Source organism: Melozone crissalis, unplaced genomic scaffold (genome assembly GCF_028551555.1).
Source record: "Melozone crissalis strain CALT ecotype California unplaced genomic scaffold, PUWL_Pcris_2 ptg000006l_1, whole genome shotgun sequence".
NCBI lineage: Eukaryota > Metazoa > Chordata > Aves > Passeriformes > Passerellidae > Melozone > Melozone crissalis.
The window spans coordinates 12955179-12983100 of record NW_026535784.1 but is presented as its reverse complement, the minus strand read 5'-3'; the positions used below and the strand labels follow the sequence as shown (position 1 = coordinate 12983100).

At 37.5% G+C, this 27922-nt stretch overlaps 1 protein-coding gene across 1 annotated transcript; it reads right to left on the bottom strand.

Moving 5' to 3' along the window:
• Positions 1 to 52: 52 nt before the first annotated feature.
• On the bottom strand, positions 53 to 22743 carry SH3TC1 (SH3 domain and tetratricopeptide repeats 1). Its single transcript, XM_054295738.1, has 17 exons — positions 22542 to 22743; positions 20193 to 20267; positions 17920 to 18047; positions 15367 to 15472; positions 15017 to 15160; positions 14197 to 14371; positions 13807 to 13880; positions 12803 to 12998; positions 11696 to 11823; positions 9017 to 9058; positions 5806 to 7491; positions 5268 to 5448; positions 3275 to 3443; positions 2015 to 2137; positions 1582 to 1732; positions 503 to 699; positions 53 to 283 (listed from the first exon to the last, which is right to left on the bottom strand). Exons 1-17 carry the CDS (start codon positions 22741 to 22743, stop codon positions 53 to 55), a joined length of 4008 nt encoding a protein of 1335 aa, XP_054151713.1.
• Between the last annotated feature and the right edge of the window lie 5179 nt (positions 22744 to 27922).

Below are 27922 nucleotides of genomic sequence, written 5' to 3'. Positions count from 1 at the left end.
AGTATTTCCTTAGGTACTTCTGCAGTAGTTCAGCTGCATTTTCCAAAAATGCTTATGAACTCTTGTAACACCGATCAGGAGCTAAATTTATTCTCCTTACATTCAGCTCTGTTGCAAAGGTTCTTGCCTTTTGGTAGAAGAAGAGCGACATTTCCCTATCCACGAGGAAGTTATGGTAGATCACAGCAAGTCTGGTGTAAATCTTCAGTTGAGCTTTTTTATTGCCCAGGTCCATGGCAGCAGCCAGTGCCAAGTGGTAATAGCCAGCTGCATCAAATGGGTCCTGAAATAAGAAGCTCAAAGATAGTACAACCAGTGCAAGAGGACTGCAGAGCTCAAGTTTGTAAGTATCTAATAAAAATAGTATAGATTTTGAGCTTTTGAGGTTTTCCCAATTTACTGGTTACATTCCAAAGACACAAAACCAGAAAATGGCAAAACCTGATTCTATGAAATATACTCATTATAAAAATTTGCTACACAAGTTATTAAAATTTCTTACCTTAAGGTCATAGAATATAATATCTCCTAAGACTGAGTACACCTTGACATAATAGAGTGTTTCCTCCTCAAACTCCAGAGGAGAGGAACAGAGGGACAAGGCCTTTAAATAGAAGTGTTCAGCCAGTTCACAGTGACCCAAATGGTGATGGATGTCTGCCAGGCGATGGTAAGCTATTCTTTCATTTAGCTGATTTCCTAATGAGATAATGTAGAAGTCAGGATGTAAACAAAGAGACAGACTACTCAAATCTATGCTACTTTTAAAAAATTCTATATTGAATTTGCTGAACTGTTATTGAAAAAAAAACCCAACACATTTGCTTAAGAGATACATGGTCAAAACCTGGTCTTCAAGAAAAATCCTATGAAATTTCTGAATTTTCTCCAATTGGATTTGACAGTGCCTGGGATTTTAAGAAATACAGACATTAAAGATGAATGTAATTATTATAATATATATATATATACACACATGCACACTGTGCATACTTACAAAGAATACAAATGAATTATTACGAAAGACAACATTAATGGGAATAAAGACTCCGTTGACCATTCCAATATATATTTTACGTGAAAATTTATGACAAAAAGATCATTTTCAGACTTATCAAAATGGCCTGTGTGTTTGTACGGAGGGTTAAGAAGGTTCTTAATCAGTTGAACAGCTGCCAAACTTGAACAGTCATTTTGAAACAAGACCTATAACTTCTGGTTTTTCCATCTTATGTTGTTCACATTCAGAGCTTTGGGCAAATTTGAAAGTACTCTCAAAAGCCTCTTAGGACTACTTTATTAATGAGTATTGTATCTTAGCTCTTAGAAGAACACTCAGTTTGGACATAAAATTCCAGGTTTGATTCTGTAGTCTACCAAAGGTTTTCCATTTGATCCTAAGTTAGAAGACTAAGAAATAAATTGCTCATTCTTGAATAGAAGCAAAAAATAGTAATTATAGTAGTGTTATAAAATCCTGGCAAGAAATTACTGAATGCAAAGGAAGAAAACTAAATTTAGAGTTCTGTTGTATTTTTAGAGGTATCACTCATACTCAGCTACAATGGAAATTGTTCTTACCTAATTTTACACTGAGGACAAGAGCTACTCTTGCATATTCCAGACTTTCTTCATAAGCCTTCAGATTCATCAGCAATTCCACCAATTTATTGCATAATCTGAGTTCAGTGGTTTTGTTGCCAGTCTGAACAGCAAGTGGAAGAGCCCTGTCCTGAAACACACATCATCAGCTTAGGTATGGCTGAACCCCAAGATGTGCACTGACAGCTCTCATTTATATTAAATCAAGTAATTTCTGGTTTCATCTTGCTCTTTGCTGAGAACAGTTCTTGCAACCAGAAGTGGATTTGAAACAGGTGATATCTGCTAACACCATGACAAGTACTCACTGGAACAGTTTGCTGAGAGGTTCATCTTTTGGTTCAGCATTTATAGAATACCTGCTATGGTGGGAGGTACATAACTATCAATGCAGCAGAAAAACTGCACAAACCCTGTAGAAAGTCACTGCTTTCTCCTTTTCCCAAGTACCATTGAAAAATATGTCTCCAGCAGCTTCAAACAATTCCATTCCTAAATTTGGATCTCCTGTGCAAAGAGCAGCATCCTGAGCAACCTGAAAAGTAAAAAAGGAATGGGGAAGGAAAGAAAAAAATGAAATCTTGTTTATTACATGGTTAAAAAAATCATAAGTATTAGCAATTTTAAAAATATATTTTTATTTTCTCTCCTATTATAGTGATGAGAAAGGCTGTATTTGATGTGAACATGCCCCTTTTTTGTAACCTGTCTTTGAACAAGCCAATGGCAGGTGCTAAAGAAGAAACAAAAACCTGGTTACATTCTCTGGCAATAGTATCCTGCTATCTTTGTCAGCACATTACATTCTAAGAACAGCAGTGTATTTGATAGCTGTCACATAGTAAATTTGAATCAGATGAAACATATCATAGAAATAAATTCAAATTGCAGGTTAGATATTGCTAATGGCAGATTTAAAAGCCTGTAAACTGATTTCTGTAAATAAATGCAGGTCCACTACTCTGTTCTCATAGATAAATACATCTTGTTAGCAAAAAGGATTAAATGACAGCATGCAAAGCAAGAATACCAGGATCCTCAGTTATTGACAGAGAAAATAAAAATGAAAAATGTGCCTTTTACAAAAGGCAAGGTTAAGAATCCTGCTCTGGCTTTGTCTTTAGTTTTCAAATTGCATTCAGTTAATAAAAGTCCTTCTTTCTAATTGAGCACAGAGGTGTGCAGCACACATGCCTCTTCTCTCACACGTGAAAAGACAACAGCAGCTCCAGCTGGCCCTGCGTCATACTAGGCATGGCCACAGCAGAAAAAATTCAGATGCTGTGGAATGCTTCCTAAAGAAGCTCCTCTGTTTTCCTGGGAATCTGGCCCACAAGCCAGCATGCTAAGGTGATTATTCTCTGTTACCCACCAGCAGGCAGCATGCCTGTGTCATGTAATTGCAGGAAGGAACACACAGAATTAACAGGAACTAAGAAATGTCACTGCCCAAAATCCTTCCAGAATCAAGCAACAGATTAAAATGGATTAGCAGAGGAAAATGCTGAGACTTTCTCCTTCTCCTGCTGAGCATTACATGAATGGTGGCACTAAATAATCAGAACATTAATTGGCAAAATGTATGGAATTTTTATATCTAATTACTTACTCTTACCATGCCACCTGCACAACACTGATACCACGTGCATGCCTGTAAGTGTGGACAATGTACCTGAATATAAAGATCCACAAGCTCATTCTGCCTCAGAACATAATAGATCTTTCCTGCCCGGAGCCAAGCATATGCCTCCTTCTCTTTTTTCTGGAGATCTATAAATATTCCAAGGCTTCTTTTGGTATATTCCAGAGCTGACCTGTAGGCCCTGAAAAAAGGAAAAGTGCTAATCACAAAAGGTTCTTCAGAATTGCAAACAGTTTTCTTCATAGCAAGAAATGTTGCTGTAAGACATTCTGTTCCCCTGTTTAGGGCACAATTATAATTTCTCAGCTATATAACACTAGTAACTAAAGAACTCTTTTTTTCCCTCTTTTGTTCCATCTACATTTCCTGTTAGATTGTTATTATATTGTTATATATATAACAGAATATATATGATTATATTATGTTATTCATACATTTTTCCTATTATATCTTATTTCAAGATGGTTTATATGTATCCTTGCTCTACCTCAAACTTGTGAGAAGTAGAAAAGTCTTTGGTCATCTTTAACTCTATCATATATGGATTTTTACTAAAAATGTCAAAGAAATCACATCTTTTTTTTTTTTATAATCCATACATCTGACTTAAGTGTAACTGAGACTAATCAGCAATTGTTGAAAAAAAACCCAAGAAACTGGAAAGAGTGGTAGGGCAGAGGAGAATAGGACACGTTATGATCTGTTCTAGAAGCACTCAAATTACCAGATTTACTGATGTTGTGGTGCTTTATACCAGACATAGAAAACCCAGAAATCTTAAATCTTTCTCCATCTTGTGTTAGGCTCCCATCACCTTGACCCAATGCATTTTCTTCTGAGCACAAGACACAAACGTATTAAAATGGACCATGAGCTGCACAGCTGTGATGTTGGAAGAGCTGAGTTTCCTCGTTACTCAGGGCAGCTAACACAAGGAATACTGGGGTACTGTGGTCTAACACCATATTGAGTTGTGCTGTTATCTGGTGGCATGCTAAGGTTATACAGTCAATATCTGAGAGCCAGTCTGGATATACAAATAACATCTACTACAAGCACACAGAGCAGCTGCTTCTCCAGCTAGGGAAGTCCTTCTGCAAATTCCAGGCAGCTTGAAATCTTAACCAACTCCTTTGTCTTCAGTGTCTCCAAAGGATGGTCACCAATTATACCATTAAAGAGCCCTAACAAAGCAAAATAAATTGGGTGACCTACTAAGCATGTTAGATGCTCAGACTACAGGCACTTAAAGCTAAAATAGGCATCTGTTCTCTTTCCGTGACTGAGAAATTTTTTTGCATCCTTACTGAGGCAAGCTTGAAAATATCTGAATCAAAAGTAACTCCTTGAAATACAGCAAGAAAAAAAAAAATCAGACAAAGCAGCCTTAAAAAACACTCTAAATATTATTAGAGAAAACTGTTTCCTCAGCACTTGCTACTATAATTTAAGTTTTGCAGTTTGTTATTCAATAGATCAGAGCAAAAATTTGGTATTTGGAAAATAAAAGCAGTATGGAAATTGCAGAAGAGCAAAACTACGCAGGTTTCCACTTTGGTTTGTACTTATGTAAGTTTTGAAAAAAGCCCCTCCTTGAAGGGGAACACTTACATAGAGGCAATTTAATGCCTGACCTGTTTGGAATATATCCTTTGGTGCCTTAAAAAAAAAGTCTTGCAAAAATCCTTGAAAACAAATCACCTGATATAGCAATCATCAAAAGCTGCATAACATAATAGGTTTAAAATGTATTTACAAAGATTTTAAAAATAAATTGGTTTCTGGAGTAGTGCTAATCCTTTCAGAACATCTTGTCTCCCTTGAGAGATTACAGTTACTTAAAAAGAAACAAGAACATTCTCCATTAGCACTGGACTTTTGAATTCTGATAAAGTGTATTACCAAAGCAGAGAGAGGAAAAAAAAAATCAGTCATACACAGCTTTTGCAGAAAAATTGAGATCCTTTACAGGATGAAGAAGCTAAAATCAGAATGAAAGAAAAAGTCATTCAGCATGTCTTACCTTTCTGTTCCTAAAGACAAATAGAGCTGACTAATAGTTTCTAAAATTTGTCCCTCCAGAACTTTGTTGGACATCTTTCTGGCTAAAGATAGTTGATATTCATTGTAGATGACACACTGAGTCTCATTGGGAGCAATTGTACTGTAGAAATGACACAGCAGTTTAATTGCTTGCAGCTGACCTAGGAGAATAGATTGGAAATACAAACATGAATCTCTGTTTTAAAATGAAAGTGAATTAATTTTAAAATTATTCATTTTCACTGTTTCACAAATTCAGCATAGGTAATGAAAGATACAGGAATCTAATGATTTCTAGAATCATCCCACTGCCATTTAATTCACCCCCAAATTTCACAAATGCTAGAGGTTACGTCAACCTTCGTTTCCAAAATAAAATAGTAATAGAGTCACCTTACCTGCATTAGCTGACTCAGTTATGGCAGGAAAAATAACAAAGTAATATATTAATCTTCTAAATACAGATATAACACATATGTATAACTAACATTCCCAACCAGTATAAGAGACATACTTACTCTCCAGATGATTTGTCTCCATTGCAACTAAAAAAGCCCATTCATAGTAAAACCTTCCTTTCTCTCTTTCGGTTCCACCAACATAATAACGTCCCAGCTGAAGGAGGACTTGGATAAAATCTTGACCACAGTCCATAATTGGAAGCTTGGAGAATAGCTTAACTGCCCTTATAAAATAATGTTCTGCCAGCTTGCTGGCTGCTGCATGCAGGCAGAGTGCCCCAAAGTTGGCCAGGGCTATGGCTTGGTTATGGGTCACCTCAGTCTCTTCCGAAAGACGCAGTGCTTTGTAGTAGCTCTCAGCAGCTCCTTTTGTGTTGTTTGTCCTTTTCAAAGCAATGGCAAGCATGTTGTAAGCAATGCCAAGCTGCTGAGGACTGCTCCATGCAGAGCCTACAACAGCATTTAAAATGGCTAAAGCCACTTCATACTGCTTGTAAAGAATGTATAGCCAAGCAAGTAAAACCAAATAGTTGATAGTTTCCTCTGGCCTAGCAGAAGCAGAGTCCAGTGCTTTCATCATATAAGCAATGGCTTTTTCATACTGTTTGTGGTGGCTGTACAGCTTTGCTAAGCTGAGATAGATAGTGCTGCACAGTCCTTCCTCCTCATTGGTAAAGACAGAAGAAAGTGCTTGTATGAGGTAAGGTGCAATTTGAGATGGGAATATTTGTCTGAGTTTTCTCAGGCCATATAGTCTGGGAGCATTTTTGATGACTAAATCAATCCTTTTCAGGGAATCCATTAAGGTACTGGAGCTCTGGGGAGAGGTGACCTTTATGCAACTTAGTACAATGTGTGGCAAACACTTTTCATGGTAGGACTCTGCCAGTTTGAAGTAACAGTGGTTGGATAAACTGTTTTGTAAACCCAGGTCATTGAGCAACAGCTGAAATCTTTCCAAGAATGGCAGTGCCTCTTGGTGTTGTTTGCGTGCACTGTAATGTTTTGCCAGCAGAAAGCATGCCCTTGCCTCTGCATGTTTATTCTGGCTCAAAATTGTCCTCTTCAGAGCATACTTCAGTATATCTGATTCCAGGTCAGCACTGCAAATGTAGTTAGGAATTCCCATGAGAAGAGATGCAGCCTTGTCAAAAATATGAGTACACTTCTCTTTGTTCTTCTGGGTCAAGTAGATGACTGTTAGATTTGTATAAAGAGCAATCACAAAGTACAAATCACTAAACTCTCCAGCTACTGCTCTCATTGCTTCCTCAAAATACACACGAGCTTGGGAAAACTTCAGCTTTTTGACACTGAGCCTGCCTAAGAGAAAGCATAGCCTTGCTAGTGCCCAGGACAGACCTGCTTTCTTTGCTGCTTCCCTTGCTAATCTAAAAAAGTTAACCAGTTCTTCTTCTTCTGAAAATCCATAAAACATGCTATTTGTAAATGAATAAGAGGAATTATACAGGCTTTTGAAGTTGCTCTCATACTCTTTCCTATTTAAGAAGAGTAACAATGGCTCAAAGATGTCATATGCTTGAGAATCTTCTTGACATATATGGAAGCAAGGACCTTCAGGTAGAGGAAATATTTCAGTCTTTGTAGAGCCTGCAGATTCCTTCCTTTCAGCAGCTGGCTCTTCAGCTTGAGTGGCCTCCAAATTCTTGATGTTCTTCAGCAATTCTTCTATCTTGCCATTCTTGCTAGTGGATCCTGGGCTAGAAGGTGAGCATGTAATTTCTGAAATTTAAAAATAAATTACAGATCACAACTTCTTGTATGCATGCACACAAAGGCCTTTGATAGACCAACTAAAACATTCATCAGTGAAGATGCTGTTACAAAAACATTATGTAAGCATACCATGATTTCTTAACAGAATGTCTAGAGAAAAGCCAAAGGTGTAAAAAGATAGCAAGGAGGATGGAGAAGTGTGGGAGACTGGAGAAGTGCTAATAAACACAATATGCCACATGTAAGCAGGTTAGTGATCAGTGCACTTGTCTAGCAAGGCCCTGGGCCTGATCCAACACTAATCCAACTCAGTCTTAATTCAAACTGCCTTTTGTCTGTGTATACTCAAAAATACAGTCAGTGTATATTCTCTGTTCTGCCCAAGAAATACTATTCAGACTAGCTGGTAAGCAGAAGGAAATCTAGGAAGATCCAAGGTCTGAAGTGGAGGCTGGATAAGGGCCCTAGGGTCAGGGCATAGTTGGACTTAAGGTGTGAGAGACATGGGAAATGATACATGCTGAGTAAGGGTATGCCTGTGTCCTGACAGCATGCTCAGGCAGGGCAGCCAGGGCAGGGAGTAGGATTGTGCTGTTTGAACTGGTCAAGTCTCACTGTGCTTGGGGGTGCCTGCAAAGGTTCTGTTCTCCTGCCCTGTCCTGGCCAGCATTTTGTGTAATAGGATTTCTTCTATCAAATATCAGCCCTGATTCTCTGCTGGCACAGATTATCTTTCACAAAATTACCAATTCGTGGCAACAGATTTGGCCATTGATCTAAATTGTCCTAGTGACAACATCACTGAATACCTACAAATATAATAAAGGCAGATATGCCATCAATTCTTAATCCTCCCACTGTTTTCCAGGCCAGTTAATAGGGCAGGGATTAGGGATGGAGTATACAGTCATAGTCAGTTCTTAAATTTACAGCTGCAGATCAACAGGAGCTTGTTGAAGTCACAGATTTAGAGCTCAATTCTCTTAGAATCTCATTTCTGACACTGCAGCAGAATCACAAATATAAAAATTGTTGTTTAGGAAAATGTTTTACAATATGAGTAATGATAGTGACAGCTTAGCAACAAAATGCTAAAGGGAAATAATTCTGCATTCTCAACTAAATATCTCCTTTGGGGAATCTATTTCTGGGTCAAAGTTTTCTAAAAAAGAAAAAAATCTGCTGGAATTCAAACTCAGCAGTTGCCAGGTGCCCCATAAGCAGTATTTTGCCTTGATAAACAATGTGGAGGGGCTGGGAGATGGTGAATGTGTCACATCAGTGAAAGTCAGTCATTGAATTTACAGCTGGATAGCAAGTCCAAAGAAAGACATTTGCTATCACTGAAAACCCACAATGTCTTACAGAAAACCTAGTAAGAAGGAGTTAAAGCAAAATCTCAGAAAGCAAACAATGAGACAAAGAAATTAACATACGAAGAGACATTAGAAGGAGAATAGCTGGCAAAGACACCAAAATATCAGAAATCTCATTAATTTTCTGTAAAAATTGTATGTGTATGAAGTATTACCACATTCATGAGCTTTCTGAAATTCAGGTTCTTCTAATTCATCTGTAAGAAAGAAAAAAAATCATCTTAGCTATAGTATCTTGGTCATTTCTCAATTTCAAATCTCCTAAAATAAGACTATATTTAGTTGATAATTCTTTAAGTCAGAAGAATTTGATAGATCCTGGAAATTTAGAAGAAAATAAATATTCTGACCCAAAGCTAACAGGAGCTTACCCTCCTGCTGACACAATTCACTGCTTGTGCATGGCTATCATCAAGTAGTTACCTCTGCTCAGTAAGGTGGGGAGCACATCACGGTCAGAATTAAAGCCAACCTGTCCTGCAGGACGGTGGCATTTCTGCTGCATTAAAATACAAGTGGGCAGCAAAGATATGACCATTCTCCACAACCTGCTCATTAAATGAGGTAGCAAGGAACCCTTAATACTTTTAGTGTGACTCCCAGGGGAATGGAGATAAGTGGCAGGGGAAGTTATTTAGGGTTGTTTTAGTAGATGAATGTCAGATTTTTGTAGCCATTCCAATAACAGGTGGGTGAAAAAACATCATTCTTATTTTAGAAAATTTAGGTTGATTCTATAGACATTATAACTATAGATCTAGCTTTACATTTAAACACAGTGCATCTGTAGAGCATTTAAGAATTACTATTTTGAGTAGCAGATATTTCTCAAAGAATTTAATTTGTCATGATGCATTTCAGGAATATTTTCACTGTCTTTCATACATTTGATGCAATAGAAGTGGTACTAAGGGTAGGAAGGATATATACAAAAGCAGAGGCTCACAGACCTATTTAAGCTCTATTTAAGCTGGTGGAAAGCTACTTTACTAGCCTTTGAGAACAACCTCTCACTGACTGTTTACTTCTGGAAGTCCTTTTTATAAATGCTTTTCTGACTTTGGTGGATGAAAGCCACAGATGTTTACAGTGGTTGTAACTTAATACTCTAAATATTTAATCAGGGAAGTGCTCATAAGTAAATACTTCTCAGTAGATTGATGTAGATGGAAGAATTGAAAAGCCATTTAGTCAGATCACAAAACAAAATATCAAGTGAATATTGAAAATTATTGTTCTGGATGAGTTATGAGAATCAATTGAGCTGTTTAAGAGAAAAGTGGCAAAGATGATACTATGAGCTTGGGAAGATGCAAAAGAAGGTTTTACTTACAAATATTAGGGAGGAGATGTAGAGAAAAATGTGCAGCAGCAAAATAGCAGTATGTCCATTAACCCCTGACATACTTTAGTACCTTAGAAGTTTGAGCTTTGGTTCCCAGGCTCTTCATTAGGGCACAGGAGGGAGATGTGCCGGCATTTTGCACATCGCCAGGGCAGGTCTGACACACCCTAGTTATTGTTCACACTCACACACACACCCTGCTGATTTGCAGAATTAAACCAACATGCCTGACTCCAACCTACACTGCAGCTCCTTTGAACCTGGAGCCTACAGTTCTGTCTCTCAGGGTGGCATTAATGGAGATAAAACTTCCTGAGGTATTGGGCAAGCAAATGCATCACCAACAGCCTGTGGTGGAATAAGAAACCACTGCCTCTCCTCAGTTCAGCAAGACTATTACTGATGCCTCAGGTTTTAGCTTTTCTATTTTTCAGATTCTGTACTGCTTTAGTGTGTGGGTCTGGGCTTCCCCTATATTAGGGGACAGTAAGCTCTCTTCAGAGAGTAGTGAGACAAAACAATTCCTTCTCTAGCTGGGGGCCAAGGATGACCCATCCAGATCTCAGGCCCAAGAGCATAAACAATGGTGGAGTGAAGAGAGAAAACAAGAAGGATGGGACTTCATGGGCTGGAGCTTTAATTGGACAATTAACTCCAATATGCTAATGGAACAAAACTTATAAAAGTGTGAGACCCCATGACTGGTCACCCATTTTGTGACTATTTTGAGTTCACCTGCCGTGTAACCCTGGCTGGGCTCTTGTGTTGCCCAAGGTGAAACTACTGAGGCCTCCTAATGGACATGTACTTTATTCTTTAGCTCCACCTACTCTCTGTTCTAGGTTGGCCTTCTCAAGGCATCATTACATCACCCTGCCTTGCAGTAAGTATATAAAGGTGAAACCCCAGTTACCCCAATTGCCTATGCACAGCACAGAGAAATAACAGCTGTATCAGAGATTATGTTACTATGACTATGATTTTGCTACTTTTCTATATCTTTGAAAATTAAATCAAGCATGAAGAGGTGTGTGTTTGCATGAGCTGTCAATAACTATTAGGCTGTGGTACCTTTCCCAAGACAAAAAGCCAGCAGTGTTTGGGTGAACATACTGCTTTATACAATGCAGCCATGTGAAATTATAATTTGTAATTCAGTCAAGTAAAAGCTTGTAGATCTGTGCAGCACAATAAGAGTTTTTAAAAGCCTGTTGTTTAAATTCATTCAGGGAAAAGAAAAAAAAAATACAAAACATTTACAAATCCTTTGCTGGAAAAAGCCTTGAAACAGCAGAAAAATAGCAAAGATGATATAAAGGATTTTTACATGCCATATCAAAGATCCAATTGATAATGAAGATATTTCAAAATAGGTGTAAATGCTGAGATATCATTGAAGAAATAATTTTATAACAGGGGTACAGGAACTACACCTTGTGAACTACACAACGTACCTTGTGCAGTAAAAAGGAGTAAAACTCATACTTACCCATTCTGTACACAGAGCAAACATCTGTGATGGAGGTTTGTTTCAACAAATGTACTACTTCTTCCAAATTTTTTTCTTTTGAAAAAAAGGATAGCTCTTCAGCTTCGAGAAAATCCAGATCTCGCGGTCTAGCAAAGAAAGGAGTGACTTTGAAGGTGCCTGAAAGCAGATTTGGCTTAAGGAGCTCTCTGCATCAGTCACATATGAACTTGTTAGAGAAACTAATACAATCTTTACATTATTGGTTGTGCTGTGCTCAAAGTTAGTTTCTGTCAATGTATAAAAAATGCATATAAACTGATAGTAACTATGCTAACAACTAACAGTTTCTGCCATATCAGACTAAGCTTTGTGTCAATGTCATTGGATAGCATTTTATGAGAGTATTTATTAGAAGCATGAGTCTTGAACGACTTTATGGTATTGATTTTGTAATATAAGCTTTAAGTTACATATGAAATGGACCTGCAAGCAGCGTTTAAGAACTCCTTGTTTCAGCATGCAAACAGTTCAGGCATATTAATAAGAGCAGCCTATTTACATGGTGCCAATGCATGATGAAATACACCCTTTTTAGACACCAGTCTGCATTATTAGCAACTGTTTGCAAAGGTCCCATTAGAAGCAAGTTAAGGCATATAACTAAGGGTACTGGGAAAAAACCCAGAACTTGGATGCTTCAACAGAGATCTTGAGAGACCAGCAAGAGAATACTTTGTGAGGGTAAAGCTGCTTGTATCTCGTGAGTCAAAGAGTAGAAACTGAACCTATTTAAGTACAACAACCTCTTTTCCCAGGAAGAAACTCAGATACAGACTGATAATATTTTGCAATATTTAAGTAGACTTGATATTCCAATTCCTTTGCAGTTTTGACTGATACATGCTATGACAATTCACATAAAAGCAACAACACAAAAACCCCAAAACCAACCAAAAAAACCCAAAACAAACCAAATCCCAAAAAACCCCAAAATACAAAAAAAAGCCCAACAAAACAACAACAAAAAAAAACAGAACCACACCCTGAATTTAATGTTTGGCATTTCAAAACTGAGACTTATAGACTAGGTTATTTTTGTTTATGAGAGAAATATATATTACTCACTTATTTCTAGATAAGTCCAGTTTAACATGACCTGTCTTTACAAAACCTATTTGGTCAGTAAACACATGTCTTCCAAGAAACCATTCCATGCATTCAATGAAGTAGCCAAGGATCTCAATTTTGTCCCCTTGCTGGAAACTCAGCTCTTCTGATACAATACTTTCATAATTCATCACAGCTAGACAGGATCCCATTGCTGTGTAATAAGGAGATAAATATTTGCAGATAAAGTCATTTAACAATAAAAATACACTTAATAGAACAGCAACTCAGCAGAGTATATTTAACAAAAGACATTCCTGGAACCTATGAGTTGAATATCTGCTGTGACAAGATTTAAAGCATCCAAACCTCATTGGTTTGATCTGTAAATAGCATAAAAATCCTCATTTCCCATTAGAAAGCAAAGCCTAAAATAGCCTCACAATTCTAACATAATTCATAATGGAGCAAAAAGAAATGTTTTAAGTCCTTACTTTCCCTCTTATAAAGGGCTCTGAACTTGGGCCAGAGTAAAGCACTTGAACCAATTTTGAACCAATTAAAATAAACCCTATGGGATATATGTGGGTCTATACCACTCAGTACAGTATTAAAACTGAAATCATGGAAGAAAATAAGCCATATTTGCTCTTTAACCTCAAACCATCTGTATAAGTTTTATTTCTCTGGCAGTATGAAAAAAAGCAGCACACATATCAAAGATCCACAATTGCATTGGTGTACTTTCTGAGGCATCCTCAACTCAGTCACTCTGTACTACCTTGTGTAGCATTTAGGAGGAAAAAGGAGAAAGACAAGACTTTAGAGTTTGACTCTTTGGAATTTAATCTTAGACAAATATATAGTCTCACTAATTTTACTGCAAACTAATTTTGAAAGCTATGTGCCCACTCTAATAAAATGGAAAAAAAAATTATTGAACTTTTTAGAGTCTGTTCTAGCAGAAGCATAGAGTAAGTTTGGTGTTACTCTAATGTTGATGTTTGAATGAAGTTTCTTACCAACTTTTTTGATTGATTTAGATTCATTTTTATATGAAAAATCAATGGGATTAGAATACCCTTTAAGAAACCACCTGAAAGCAGAAAAAGAAATTGAAGTTAGTGTATGGAACACTTCACTTAATGTTGTGACAGTCATATTTAAAATACATATGAAAACTGAAATGTGTCCCTCCCACAATTAGCTTTCAATTTCAGCGCTGCCCATACACTTCAGACACATTTGTGGTTTCATTAATATTAGTAGTAAAAGTACTGCTACTTCAAGAAAACAAACCAGACTGAGAAAGTCTTGCTATTTTTCCCTGCCCGAGGTAGAGGCATGCCTAGGCAGACATGCAGATGTGAATTAGATGTATATGGAATAGGTAGGTAGAGTCAGGTACCTACTGATGGAAAGGCTCCAATGGCTCCAGGGAAGCATTAGACCACATGGGCATGTCACTATCCACAGATCCAGCTGTCACATCTTCAGTAAAAGCCCCAGTCTCAAAAGAAGTTGTTTCTTTGTCTGTAACCATCATCTTTCTTATCGTATTATCAGGATATAAAACAAAAAAAGATCCTAAAATAAAAGCAGTTGAGCAGATGTCATTTTATGTAATATTTTAGTGTCATATAAACCCTAAAACTGGCTTCAAGAGCATCAGTAATAATAATTTAGAAATTGAAAATCTGATGCTTGTCAAGAATTTTCTTGCTGATTGTCAGATATTCATACATTTCTGTCTAGTGTGTCTTTCTGTAGGGGAAAAAAGTAGAGATGATGTCTTAATGAAGCACAGAGCCCTCTGCTACAATTCTGCACATTCCTATTGCAGAAATAAATCACCACCTATCCCAACATCCTGTCTCTGGCAGTACCAGCAGGTGATGCTATTTAGGGGAAGCACTGGTAACTGTTTATAATCCTTCTGCACATCCTCCAGAGCCTACAATAATATTAAGCAAGTTGGAATGTACATCACTCCCTAATCCTTTTGTATCCATTTATGCACCAGCTGCACATGAATTTCTTCAATCCCTTCATGATCTCACTGAACCTAATCTGTGTTTGCTCCTTTCTTTTCTCTTTACAATGTGCATTTGGAGTGAGTAAATTTAAACTTCACCTCCATTAAGTACTTGAATAGGTCTTAAGGTCTGATTTGGGGATTTTAAATAAAGATTCTTCCCTGAACCTAGCCTTAGCATGTACAGTCTTTCTTACCTTCCTGTACTAGCAGACTTCTGTACATCAAATTTAATGATTTTTCATTTATACAGACTTCAATGCCTGTGTCTTCTTCCTCTTGCAAATATAGCCAGAAAGACTGGTCTAGGAAAAAATTCTCCATGCAATGATTTATAAAACCTAGGAAAAAGAAAACCCAATTTGTTTTGTTTGCCATTTTAGAGTACTACATAAAAATACAAACTTTCAGAGCGTTAGAGACTACTCTATTATTACTTAATGCACAATGTATAAATCACAAAATTGTGTTCAACAAATTCACAAAAATTGTGTGCAATTGAACACAAATTAACATACTGAACTATTGTATAGTGAAACAACTTTACCCAGGGAGTGGTAGGTTAGAAACTTCCATATTTCTTCAAAAGTTTTAAATGTCACCACTATTAAATCTTGATCACTGTGAATAGACAGGAGTCTGGCAGAAAGCTCCTAAAAATCAAAACAAATACTTTAATTACAATTACACCAGATTTAAGCACAATTTCTCACTAGATTACACTTAAGATTCAAAAAATAAGAATCCAGAATTTTATATGTAAGAGTTATCTGTTCTTTAACATACACATGCAACATACAGGGAGCCAAATTTTAATCTGACTCTTGCTTAGCAATTGTACCAACAGTTTCAGTGAAGTTAATTTACAGAGGAAATAAAGACTACACTGGGTGGGACTGAAGGTTTCTATATCAGAAATGTCTATGTATAGTCATATGCATAACCATATAGTCAAATATGTCTATATAGGCAAGCATATAGTAGTTCTTTCCAAGAATATCCTCCACACAGAGTGGTTTTATAGCATGGGAACTGCTTTGCCAGACATGTGGGCATTAATATTAAATAGTGGAAAGGAGCTAATCTGGGGCTTTTTTTAACTTGAAATTTCTCCCTTGATCAGTGTAAATTTTTAGTTTCTACTAAAACTCTCAGAGCTCTGTACACACACAAAAATGCAGCTCCTGTGATGCAACTTTGAACCTGCTTCCTCATATAGTCACTCTTTATAAAATTTTTATTTATTAATATTTATTTCCAAGTTTACCCTTTTTGGTTAAAACAAAATACACTGAAGTATAATTTTTCTTTTTTTAAAGATGCAGTAAGATATTTTTATCCTCATTTGTACTGGTCCACATTGCTAGAATAGCATTAAATTAGACTTTTTACAAAGATAAGCAATGATTATTGTAAGTGGTGATGATGAATTTTAAGTTATTCCAGAAATGCTAAGAGGAACAACTACATAAACCTTCAAATAGGTGAAAGAAAACCACATTTTGATGGATTCTAGACAGAGAGGGGTAATATAGAGTCTGGTTGCACTCCAGTTTGTAGCTTAAAAGCAGGGCTCCCCAGTGATGCTGGCTATTGCCTTTCAGGAAAATACAGAGAACTATGTAATTTATGAGACAAGTATCTGAATCACTATCTCAGACAATAAATCAAATTTAAAGCTAACAGATGTGATGCTACTGTACCCTTACTTCCATCATGTTAAAATTGAAATACACTTCGAAAAAATTGAAGGACTGATCAAGAAATTGATTCTAACTCAAGGTAGCAGGGAGGAAATTGTCCCTCAAACCTTTTCTATAATCTGAGTAAGATGGAGCTGATTCACTGATTTTATGACTGTTACAGCACAATTTTAAAAATCTCTGAATTAATTCTGCATAACATCCATATTTTCAATTCACACAATCTGAACACATTAAAATATAAAAGTTCAACCTAGAATTCTTCATCAGGAGTGTCTCATTACTGCTTTGATCTTCTACATGCACCTTTCTACACCAGATTACATATTAATGAGAGCCTGAAATCTATTAATAAATTGCCAACACGTGCCAAAGTATGTCAGCCTCAGGGGCTTCATGCACTGCTGAATATCAAAACAACATTCTAATGAAACTTAACATTATCAGTCTTATTTCCTTCAAAGCCTTTTCCAGTCTGTTTCTAATCTAGTCCATTTGTTTGCTCTTTTCCTTTGCCTCCCAATCCCATCTCCCTTCCTCCCTCTCCCTCGAAACACAACCCAGAGCAGAGAAGCAGAAGTACAGACTGCTTGCACAGCCACAAGGTCAGCAGCCTGGTTGTAGGGTGGTCACAACACATGAAAAGAAAAGGGTGTAGAAACATGTGTCTGTATTAGTCAAAACCCATAACTAATTAAGATTTCATTAGTTTGGTTTGCTAGTGGAGGAGGCTGGAACCTGTGGCACAGACAAAAAAAAGACACACCAGGGGTTAAATGGTATTTTTTTTTTTTCAAGACGAAGGAGGAGACAAACCTATACTGAAAGTAAACCTCCCTGGTTGTAGAGGACAGGTTTCCCATGTACAAAAAAAATTTAAGAGTAATAAAATTTGGCCAACAATCATATGCTATTTAAAGTCATGACCATTTAGCCCTAGGAAGTCCAATGCTTAGGCTATTCTCTTTCAGACTTCCTTTTTGGCTTAGCAGTGAGCTTCCCAGGAAATTAGCATGCAAAATAACTCCAGGTGTCTAGAAGCTAAAGTGATGAGTCAATCAAAGGGCAAATTAAAATAAATCAAAGCCCCATTATTTCCCTTGATAGAAATGAAAACAGAAAATTTTTAAAATAAACTCATTCAATTACTTATTACGGTGAGTTTATTTATTTTATATCAATTTGATGTTCCAGTCTTTTTCAATAATTCAATATTTCTAAAGCCCCTAAATGTTTCTGGGCCATGGGAAACTGGTACTCAAATTCAAACACCCAGCATATAGATGGAAATAGGACCCAAATACCTTGCAGATTATTTCAGTGGCACGGGGGTGTGTGTGGGGGGGAGGGGGGTGGTTATCTGAATAAATCAAACAATTTCCAAGCAATTGACTTACACTGAAGACAGTCATCACCTCCTTGCTGTCATTTTCCAGAAGACGGAGGTGCCCTCTGAGCTGTCTTTGGAGCCTGGGATCAGGACATCCACTCTTTCTTTTGACCATTGTTAACTTCAAGGAGATATCTGCAGGAGGATATCCATTTTCAGTACTACAAGCTTTGTGAATTGGCTTTGGAGAACCAGAAAAAGCCTCAAAACCTTAGAATACACATTAAGACATATTTTTTTCAGCTTCAGAGACAGGCACACAGTACATGATCTATTGCATGTTTCTTTTACATTTTTGTTATCCTGTAGACATAGGAGCCTAGCATGAAACAATTTTGAGAGGCAACTGATATTTATGGATGGAGAAGGAAAAAAAAATGGTAAAAGCAAGTAGATTGGTAATTTGTCAATTTAGACAGCTCTGGGCATTGGAAACATGCTCAGATTTCCAAATATTCCATGCATATCAGAAATCAAAGCAAACAGATGCTGCCATCACCAAAAAAAAAAAAAACCACTTGAACCACAACAAATACTTGAGCATGTTACAACCTTTCATGCTAATCTTAAATTCATAGCTCTCTGATATGTCACCCCCTCTGCTTCAGAAGGCTTTTATAAATCAAATATTGTAAAAGTTGTTTCTCAACTAAGCTGGTTGAACAGTGCCAACCAAGTTAAATGGTCCAACCAAAAGCTCACTTAGATAATTTTCCCAGCACATCTGAAAGCAGCTAGATACCGATTCCCAAGCTTTTGGCATCTGTTTATGAGAAGCTTTTACTACAGCTAAGGGTATGAGAAGCTTTTACTACAGCTCCAGCCAGCTTCTCTCACATAAAGAGGATCTTTGATAAAGCTGCTTTTATTCCAAATTAATTTGTTAATTTAGCTCAATAGCAGTAAACCATAAATTTTCAGACACCCAGATGGGCACATATAAGCCAATAATACCCAGTCAGGAAGAATTCCAACTGCAAAGTATGTAAATAGGTCACACTTCCAGCAATATGGGACTGTTGTGCATACTAAAATATTCCACCTCCACTGAGTTCCACATTCTAGTCTAATATGCTGTATCTTGCTCCATTTTCAGAGGGCTTCCTATGCATGTCTCCAGTTTTACCATGACTTGCATAAATTACTCATTACTGTAAGGTCAAGAAGTGCGTCTCAGAAATATAAACCTGTGTTACTGAATTACAAGGCCTCTCCCTTTAAGCTGTGGTCATATAGTCAATTTTTAGTAGAAAGAACACAAAACAGAGTCTCTGAATGTTGTTCAGATCACTGCTAAAGTGTTGACATTTAAGTGTTGACTGCTAAAGACATTTCATTTTACCTGAAAACATAAAAATATAAAACATACTGGCACAAGAGAAGACTGACTTAAAAATGTACACATTCATTTTACTTAACCAAATTGGTTCTGAAGTAGAATATATATATAAAATAGTAGACACAATCTAACTTTTATAGAAAGTTAATGAAATAATTCTTACATTTAATTAAAATAACAGAAATACAGCTAGTTATGTCAAAAAACCCCTATAATAATAGGAATGAAATATAGAGATGAAATATGATCTAAAACCCCATTTTAATCTCCAGTCTGCTTCTGTGAGAAGCAGTCTGTGAGACCCAAATTCTGTACACAGCAAGACGAGCAGGTACATAAAGCACAAATAATTTGAGTAGAAATAACCATATGCCTGGGGAAGACTGCCTGCCACTGAAGTGATTTGTCAGGTCAGACCAGAGAGCAGGGAACAGCTCAGTGCTGGCTTTGATGGCACAAGAAGGGAAATGTGCCAAGACCCTCAATTCACAGTGCCTGCCATCAGCCCTCCAGAGGTGAAGCCTACTGAACCCACTTACTGAAAAACTGCACTCAATTGACACTTCACTGAAAATATAGCATTAAAACAATAAAAAAAGATACTTGGAAAGGCCACAAACTTAAAAACATAAGACATTTGAAGGATTGAAAGGCATATGCAAAATAAGCTATGAACTTTTTTATTTGCTTCTATTTATATTTTTTTGTAATTGTACATAAATTATTTCTGGTTTTTATAGCAGTTGCTCTGTCTTTTTGTGAGAAATTCTCAACAAATCTTATGCATAAGTTGGTCACTTCACAGCTGCCATGAAATGGTATAAAACTTACAAGAGTGCTGACTGCAAATGTTGACATAGTTGAGTTATCTCAAAAATAAAAAGTAAGCCGTGAGAAAATCATTATAATATAAAGATAGGATGGGAGAAAAAATGCCTTACCAGTTGGAAAATTCTCTGCCTGACTGGAAAGGGTCCTTGAACTGACATTCATGCATTTTTCACTTGGAGAACACTCTATTATGATAAATGAAAGGAATGGTTATGTGCCTTTTCTAAGCATACAAAATATTCTGAAAAAAACCCCAACAAAATACCCCATGCTTTCAAAGCATTTGATGCATCAGATAATTTCTAAGACAGAATAACTATTTTCTCCCCTTCCTGCTATATAATTCCCAAACCCCACAAAAATTATCTGCAGAATATTTCTTTCCTCCTGGACTGGAGGGGGAACTTAAATGTTTATTGCATCATTTTGATGTGAAACTTCAAGATGGAGAATTGGTAGAAAGAAAGGTTCTCAGGAAGCAATTCTCATTTGGAAGAGAGCAAGAGTCAGACCTAATTTTCTCTTCCCTTACACCTATATTAAAAATGGCTCCCACTGATGCTTCAGTGGAATAAATTGCTATGCCTTGTACCAATTAATACATGGAGAAAAACAACTTCATCTGTTATACGTGTATGTAATACTTGTGAGGGGATACTGTAAAATCAAGTGATTTGAAGTTTCAGGAAAATATCACAAATAAGGTATGTTTTGTATTAAAAGTAATCTGCCTTTTTTAACCCATATTTCTTCCTCTCCTTTGGGGAATTATATGTTTTTGTGCTGATAAAACAACCATTTCCATTCTCTCAAGTCTTCATATTTCTAGGAATAAAAGAGAAATAGATCTTCTGTTTTTTCTAGAACATTTCTGAGGCAATTTTCATGTATCCCAAGACATTACCCTATGAAGCTCTGCTTTTAAAATAAACCCTGTAATATAGCAGGGCATGGTAATTTCAAAGTCTTTTTGCATCTTCCCTCAAGTGCATCTATGAATGTTACATGAACAAAGTCATGCAAATAAATAAGGATACATAAAAGGTTTTCCCATCTCACAAAGAAAGGAAGCACTAAAAACATGGTCTTTAAGGCCTATTACTAGCAGATACTCAAACTAGAAATTGAAATCCCCAAACGCTTTAGTTTTGTAGGGTCTTGGTTGAGTGTTTGACAGAAACTTTGGGGTTGGGGTTTATTTTCTTAATATGGACTATATGATGCTTGCTTTTAACTAGAAATTTGATAATAAGCTCACCACAGAGCCAGCTGAGTGTGTTTAAGAAATGTTCTAAATTTAAGTCCCCCAGAGCTTCTGGGACCAGACTTACCTGTCGTTCTGCTTTTTCTGGTTTTAGTCACAATTACAAACAGAAGGTGTCAAAACTTTGACAACATGTTATTATTTATATAATCATTTAATAGTTGACAAGAACAATAAATTAGCATATGTTTTTGATATGTGAACTATTATCACTATTATTTTGATATTAAAAACTAACTTTTCTTGAAAGGTAGTTATCAAGACATTAACATCCATTTCTGTGACTTTTAGGAAAAGGCAAAGGCTATCAGCAAGCATTTGAATTACTCATCAGTTTAATTTCAAATAATAGTTTGCTGTTAAATTTAAGTGAAAGGGTAAGAGCTATTCAAACTGTATTTCTTTAATGTCTAAAGTTTTTAAAGTACTATAATTAGGTTAAAAAACTTAATATTAACTCCTGCTGGGTGGAATGTCTTGCATACTTCTTGGAAAGCTAAAGAGAACCTTTATACTGCCCTGGGATGCTTGTACCTGGTCTTTGATGTCAGAAATGTTGCAGTTGTGAACAGAAAGATATTGTACAAGTCACAGGACATATACTTTTAAATTAAGCAGGTTTTTGTCCATGATTTTTGGAAGTATTTTCACATTAAGAACACTCTTGAGCCTACTGTAAACTAAGAGCCTGGTAATTGCCACCTTCCTATGTCCCTCCACTCCTCTACCCAAAAAGTCCCTCTGACTTGTATGATTTTACCCCACAAAGTAGATTTTCTTTTGCACAAAGGCAGTAGTACACCTCTGATGAAAAAGGAACTAAAAAACATCAAAATAGAAACTTGGCTTCTGAATCTTACAGATATAACAAAAAGTGCTAGAAAAAGAACTTATATTTCAGTACCCCGGCTCTTGGGTTCTGATAATTTTCATCTCCTCTTATCTTACTAAAAGATAACCCATTTGCCTGCCCCAAGTGAATTTCACTGTAGATTGTTCAATAGTCCAACCTATGCAGCATTTTTATGGAGGAAAAATAGCTGCTTTTTGTATTCCCAAAGAAGCCCATCTGGGTTCTGTGATTCTGTGAAAAACTCATGAGAGTTCTCAGCTTGTGCACCATTTAAAAAGCCCTGTAATTCAAGCACAAGAAGTCAGGAGCAGAGGCACCAGGATGTATTGTTTGAGGTCTTACCCATTTGTTCTTGCAGCGTGTCCATCCCAGCTCCATCCCTGAGGGTGCTGATGGCAGCATTGCTCTCCACATGTTTGCAGTCACACCTGCACATTTCCTGCTCTGCTCCTTCCCTCTCCAAGTTCCTGTCTTGCTCTCCCTCCAGAGCAGGGACAATGGTGTTAGTGCTGAGCATAGATGTGCCACCTGCCAAACTCTCCATGATTTGACGTTCCTCACAGTGACACAATTAACATTATCAACAACCTGAAAGGGAAAAAGAAAAATCAATGACATTTTTTTAAAAAGCATCAGAAAAGATGAACACATTCAAGAGCTGTGCCTCTCCTTCAGGAGTTATTTTTAATTGTAATATGGATTAAAGAATTTTGCTGTAGGCTTTTTTCAGAGGAACTGTTGTGTAACACCCAAATTTATCCCAGAAAAAGCTCCTGCAATGAGATGGCATCATTGCTTTAGGAACAAAGCAACAGACTTGGCTAACAGCAACAATCCAAGGCCTGAAGTGAAACGTACTTGTGCCCACTGCTAATTATTTGTTCTTGGCCAGCTATAAAGCAGAGCCTCCCAGGGATAACATCATTCATATCAACAGAGGAATTGCAGGGGAAAAACATCATTTTCTAAAGGTGACAAGAATGGAACAAGTACTGCATGCTGAATTCAAACAACAAAGAGAGTTTATATAAATTCAGCTAAAGAATGAATCCTCCACATGAACACACTGTGCAGGAAGACAGGCAGCCAAAGAGCCAAGTATTACTTTGCAGCAAAGCAGAAAAAAGAAGCCCTACTGAAGCTAAAGGCTGAGTCTGGCAGCAAGACTCCATTTGGCATGATCAGGAAGAAGGAATAGAAATGACAGTAGAGCACAAGTGGCTGCAAGCTTCCCTGCAGTCCCTGAGGCGAGGCATCCTACAATGCCATTTCTTGGCCACAAGCTACTTGAGGGTCAGGAAGATGCAGCCAGACCACCAAACCACCTGCAAAGGATGCGACTCAAGGAGCCAGAACACGCCCACTGATATTTACACCCTTTTCCTCAGTGGGCTTTCACATGTGTCTAAATGATTTCATATAGGCACAGGATAGATTTTGCTTTAGTCCTGTCATTTGGATTAAATCTGAATTCCTCTGTGTTTACTCCAGCCATACTCCATTAACGAGGTGCATTCATGATGAGTGTCCAAGGTTGCAGTCTTTGGGAAAATTCATCTCATTTGTTTTCCAGAAGAAATTGGTTAAATCTGAAGCTGTAGATGAAAGATGCTCTTCTGCTCTGCTAAAGCCTCAGACTAGTGCCTGGTCACCTAGGATCCACTTATGATCTGCCTTTACTCTGGTCAAGAAATGTCCCACTTCTCCATCTGTTGCAGTGTGTTGTAAACTTCCTTCCCCAGGTATGCCTATACCTCTCTCCCTTCCCCCTTGCCACCATGCTGAGTGAGTCCTGTCAATCAGGCTTAACATTCCAGCAAGGTGTTGTGTGGTTGGTCAAGTTCAAAGGATGCCCCTCAGGCCCAGGGGTCATTGGCCTGTCTGGGTGTCATCTTCCCCCGAGACCCGGCCCCTCTCACCTGGTTGGTGGCTCACCTGTCCCCTCCCCTCCCCCTGCCTCCGGGAGCTTAAAAAGGTGATCAGGCCATGCGGCCGGGATTCTGTTGGAGCAGTTGCCTACATCCAGACCTCTGTAACCATGGAATAAACCTCTGGATTTAAACCCTCCAGCAGAATCCATCTCCTTTTTCTCCTCACCATTTGCCTGAAGCTTTCCTCTTGAGGTAAACGAGTTCCTAACAAGCCTGGACTTGTTCAGTGCCCTGCTGCAACCTCCAGCAAGCCAAGGTATCTCTGGGATGATACACCACAGTTGCTGCCTTTGGCCCAGCAGCGAGGGTCAGACTGGCACAGGCACAATATAACTGGTAATATTGGGATTCATTTTCCAATATCCATCTACCATGCAATGGGTGTCCCAAAGCACAGGGTTCTGGCTTTTTTCTTCACAACCCTGCCTTCCAACGCTTCTTGCCCTCCAAGCTTCACATCATAGATCCCTAACCGTGAGCAAACCAAGTACCAACATGAGCAGCACAACAGGTGCCAGCAGCCTGCCAGGGTAAGCAGGTACCTGGGACAAGGCAGGATCTGTCTGCACAACTTTCCTACTCCTTTACAGTCATTGAAACCTTTGCCCCAAATGAGCACTTCTTGAAAAAACAGTGAACTATATATAGACCTAGGCAAGTTATGCAATTATAGAAAATTAATGAGGTATAGTTACAGGTTGGATGGCCAGCTCAGAGAATTAAATCATAACCAGATCTACCACAAGTTAATGAAGTATGAAGAAATCTAGGCTGGATTTTGCTTTAATGTTCTCATTGTCCCATTTTGCCATTTATTCAAAAGTACCTATCAGAGTGCTGAAGCTGAATTTCAAAAGATGCTTTTGGTGCTGCATCACAGTTCTCTATATAAAGCTATGTGTAAAAATTCATATATGCACCTACAAAACAGAGGTGATAACTCAAACACAAGTAATTTTTTTCCCTTCTCTACAAAAGAACATTTGAATTATCATATTTGGTTGACACTGAAAAACTGCCTATCAGACTTGATGACCTAATTATAAATGATTAAAAATACAGGCCCGCCAAGGCCAAACTCACTTTGCCAGGGATCTGTTTTTCCATTTATATATCTGATCTTTTCCTTGAAGTAATGAGAGTAGCTAACACCATTCTTTTCCTTACTGTACCAGGACTACATGAAATGCATTCCGATTTTCACACTTAGAAATGAAATACTTTTCTGCCTATATTTTGTAAATATTAGTATGTCCTGTTGATGAAGATGTAAATATTTTGGTAGTAATAATACTTTGGTTCCTAAGGAGGTTGTTTAAATTACATTGTTCTATGAATCCAAAGCCAGTTGTTATTTTTAGATCAGGATTACTCTTAATCCCAGAAATGAAATTCAGTGTTCAGATTTTTCATTATTTTTTCCACAAGCTCCTATCCACAAGCAAAAACATCATCCTGCACAAAAGTTAGGAAGAAAACATACTCTGACTGGAATTATTAGAATTCAGCTGAATTGGAGAAGAGATATTGATAAAATTTTTCATCTCTTCTGCATCAGCTTCTGTGGGTAAGAGGAGCATATATGCAGGTCTGTGAATGAACTTGGAAAGCTTGGTGCTACAAGAGCAAGTAGGACATCTGAACAAATCAAAATGGGTATAATCTGTTTGAGAAGATTCAGTCACAGAGCCTAAGCCAAGGGAAAAAAATCCGAATGAGTGAAAGAAAAGCAAAACAGGTATGTCCATATGTATATTTTCTCTGGGTTCTTCTACGATGCACAGAAAAAACCCTCAAACCTCAAACATTTTTAGCAGTCATATTCTCCTCTACAGATTTCTTTTCCATTTTTACTGTTTGCCTTACCACCAAATGTCAACGCATGTGGCTTTGTGGAAGTACTGAGAACAAAATAGTAAACTTTCCCATAACTAGGCCCTTGTCTACCTAGGCCCTTTTGAATGTTTACCTGGCACCTAAATGTATCCTAACTGACACAAATTTGGTCCCAAGCAACAAAGAATTCATAGAAATTTACATTAAATCCCTGTACTTTTATCATTTGCCTTTAACTGTCATGTAAGTACCCCAAGACACATAAGCAAAGCTACAGTATCATTGTCCTATTTATTATGCTGATGCTTTCTCAATTATTAAATTGTTCCACCACAAATTAAAGCAGATTAAATGGCAGAGAAACATTCATCTAGTATAAAACAGCTTTAGAGAGTACTAAACCTCAGTGCTTGAGTCCCTCTCATTATTAGAGATTTCTTCATAAACCTATGATGCTAGCAAGTATAATGGTAAATTAGCAACTAAGCATTTGTTGATAGCAACAAATACAAGGTTAAGATCTTCCAGAAAATATCTTTAGTGAGATCTAAACATCTTCTAGAGCAAAGATCTTCTTCTAGAGTAAAAATCACTCACCATATAAATTTTGTCATCTCTAACTAGTTCTTGCAATCTACATTTATGTGTAGACTATGTGTGCTGACTACGCATTTTATTTATAAATTTAGAATTTATAAATAGAATTTTATTTATAATTTAGAAAAAAACCCTATTTTTCTCATGCTTTTTGACATATTTTTGCACCAAAAATTCATATTTGGTGCAGGATGTTGGCCATAAAACTTACTGATCATCCTTTTCTTCTGAACCCAGAGCCAACCTCTACTCAAAAGCCATGCACCCAAGATGTGGCTGTCCGCACTGCTCAGGGGGAGGCTCAGTTTCTGAGGCAGCAGAGGGAGGAGCAGCAGATGCTGGACAGCTCAACACCTTGGGTGCTCCTGGGTACTCTGGTGTCCTCCCTGCCCATGGCCCAATCTCCCTGGACACTGAGAATGCGTCCAAAGGCTCTGTGCGCTGCCCCTGTCCAGGCTTGTGAGGCTCAGAATGCCACTGCACCTTCCCTGTCCCTTCTCAGGGCACAGCAGGCAGGAAGGGACAGTATCCAACAGCTGTTGGACATCAGGGGGAAATGAGACACTATTTTTCCTTCTGGAAGCTAACCAGAATAATTCCTTTATCGTGCCTTTCTGTGTGCTGTTGCTTCCTTTTTGCTGAGTGTTTTCAAAGCCCAGCTAATCAGAAGAAAAACATATAGCTTGAGATTTTCCATGTAGGCTGAGGGGTGTTTTTCCTCCCCTGCCTTTTTTTATTATTTTAAGATGTGTTGTGGATGACAGGAACACCAATTCATTCCCATTTAAAGGGTGTTGAAGGAGAAAACCAATAACATTCACTGAACCAGATTCTCTCTATACCGCTAAAGATATATTTCTGAGACTAGGACCTGGTATACAAAAATGGGCTTTACTCAAACTCGCTGCCTAACACCTGCATGCAATACAATATTTTTTTTCATTCATCATCTTCCTTCTAGGAGCCCCAGAAAAATGTACTAATGACTTACTAAGGACCTTTCTTGCAACTATACTACATTAATTTAATCTAGGTCATTTTCCCAAACTGATGCTAGAGTAGTTATTTTATCCCTTCCTTCCAGTTCCAACTAACATTTCACATCTTCTGTGTTCGGCTACAAACATCTTAAAGCCAAGATCATTACAAACTTTTTCCTTAGAGAGTAAATCTAAGGCATAAATGTAAGGAAAAAAAATCCATATTAGATTCTGTATAAGCAGCAATTTTTATGTATTCCACATAAAGGTAAGCAAATCTATAGTCAGGGTACACAAACTTAGGAGCCTGAGTGCTTTCCAAAAATGCAAGATTGACTCCTTTATCGCAGAAGTAACTTGAGTTTAGTTAGCAATTCTC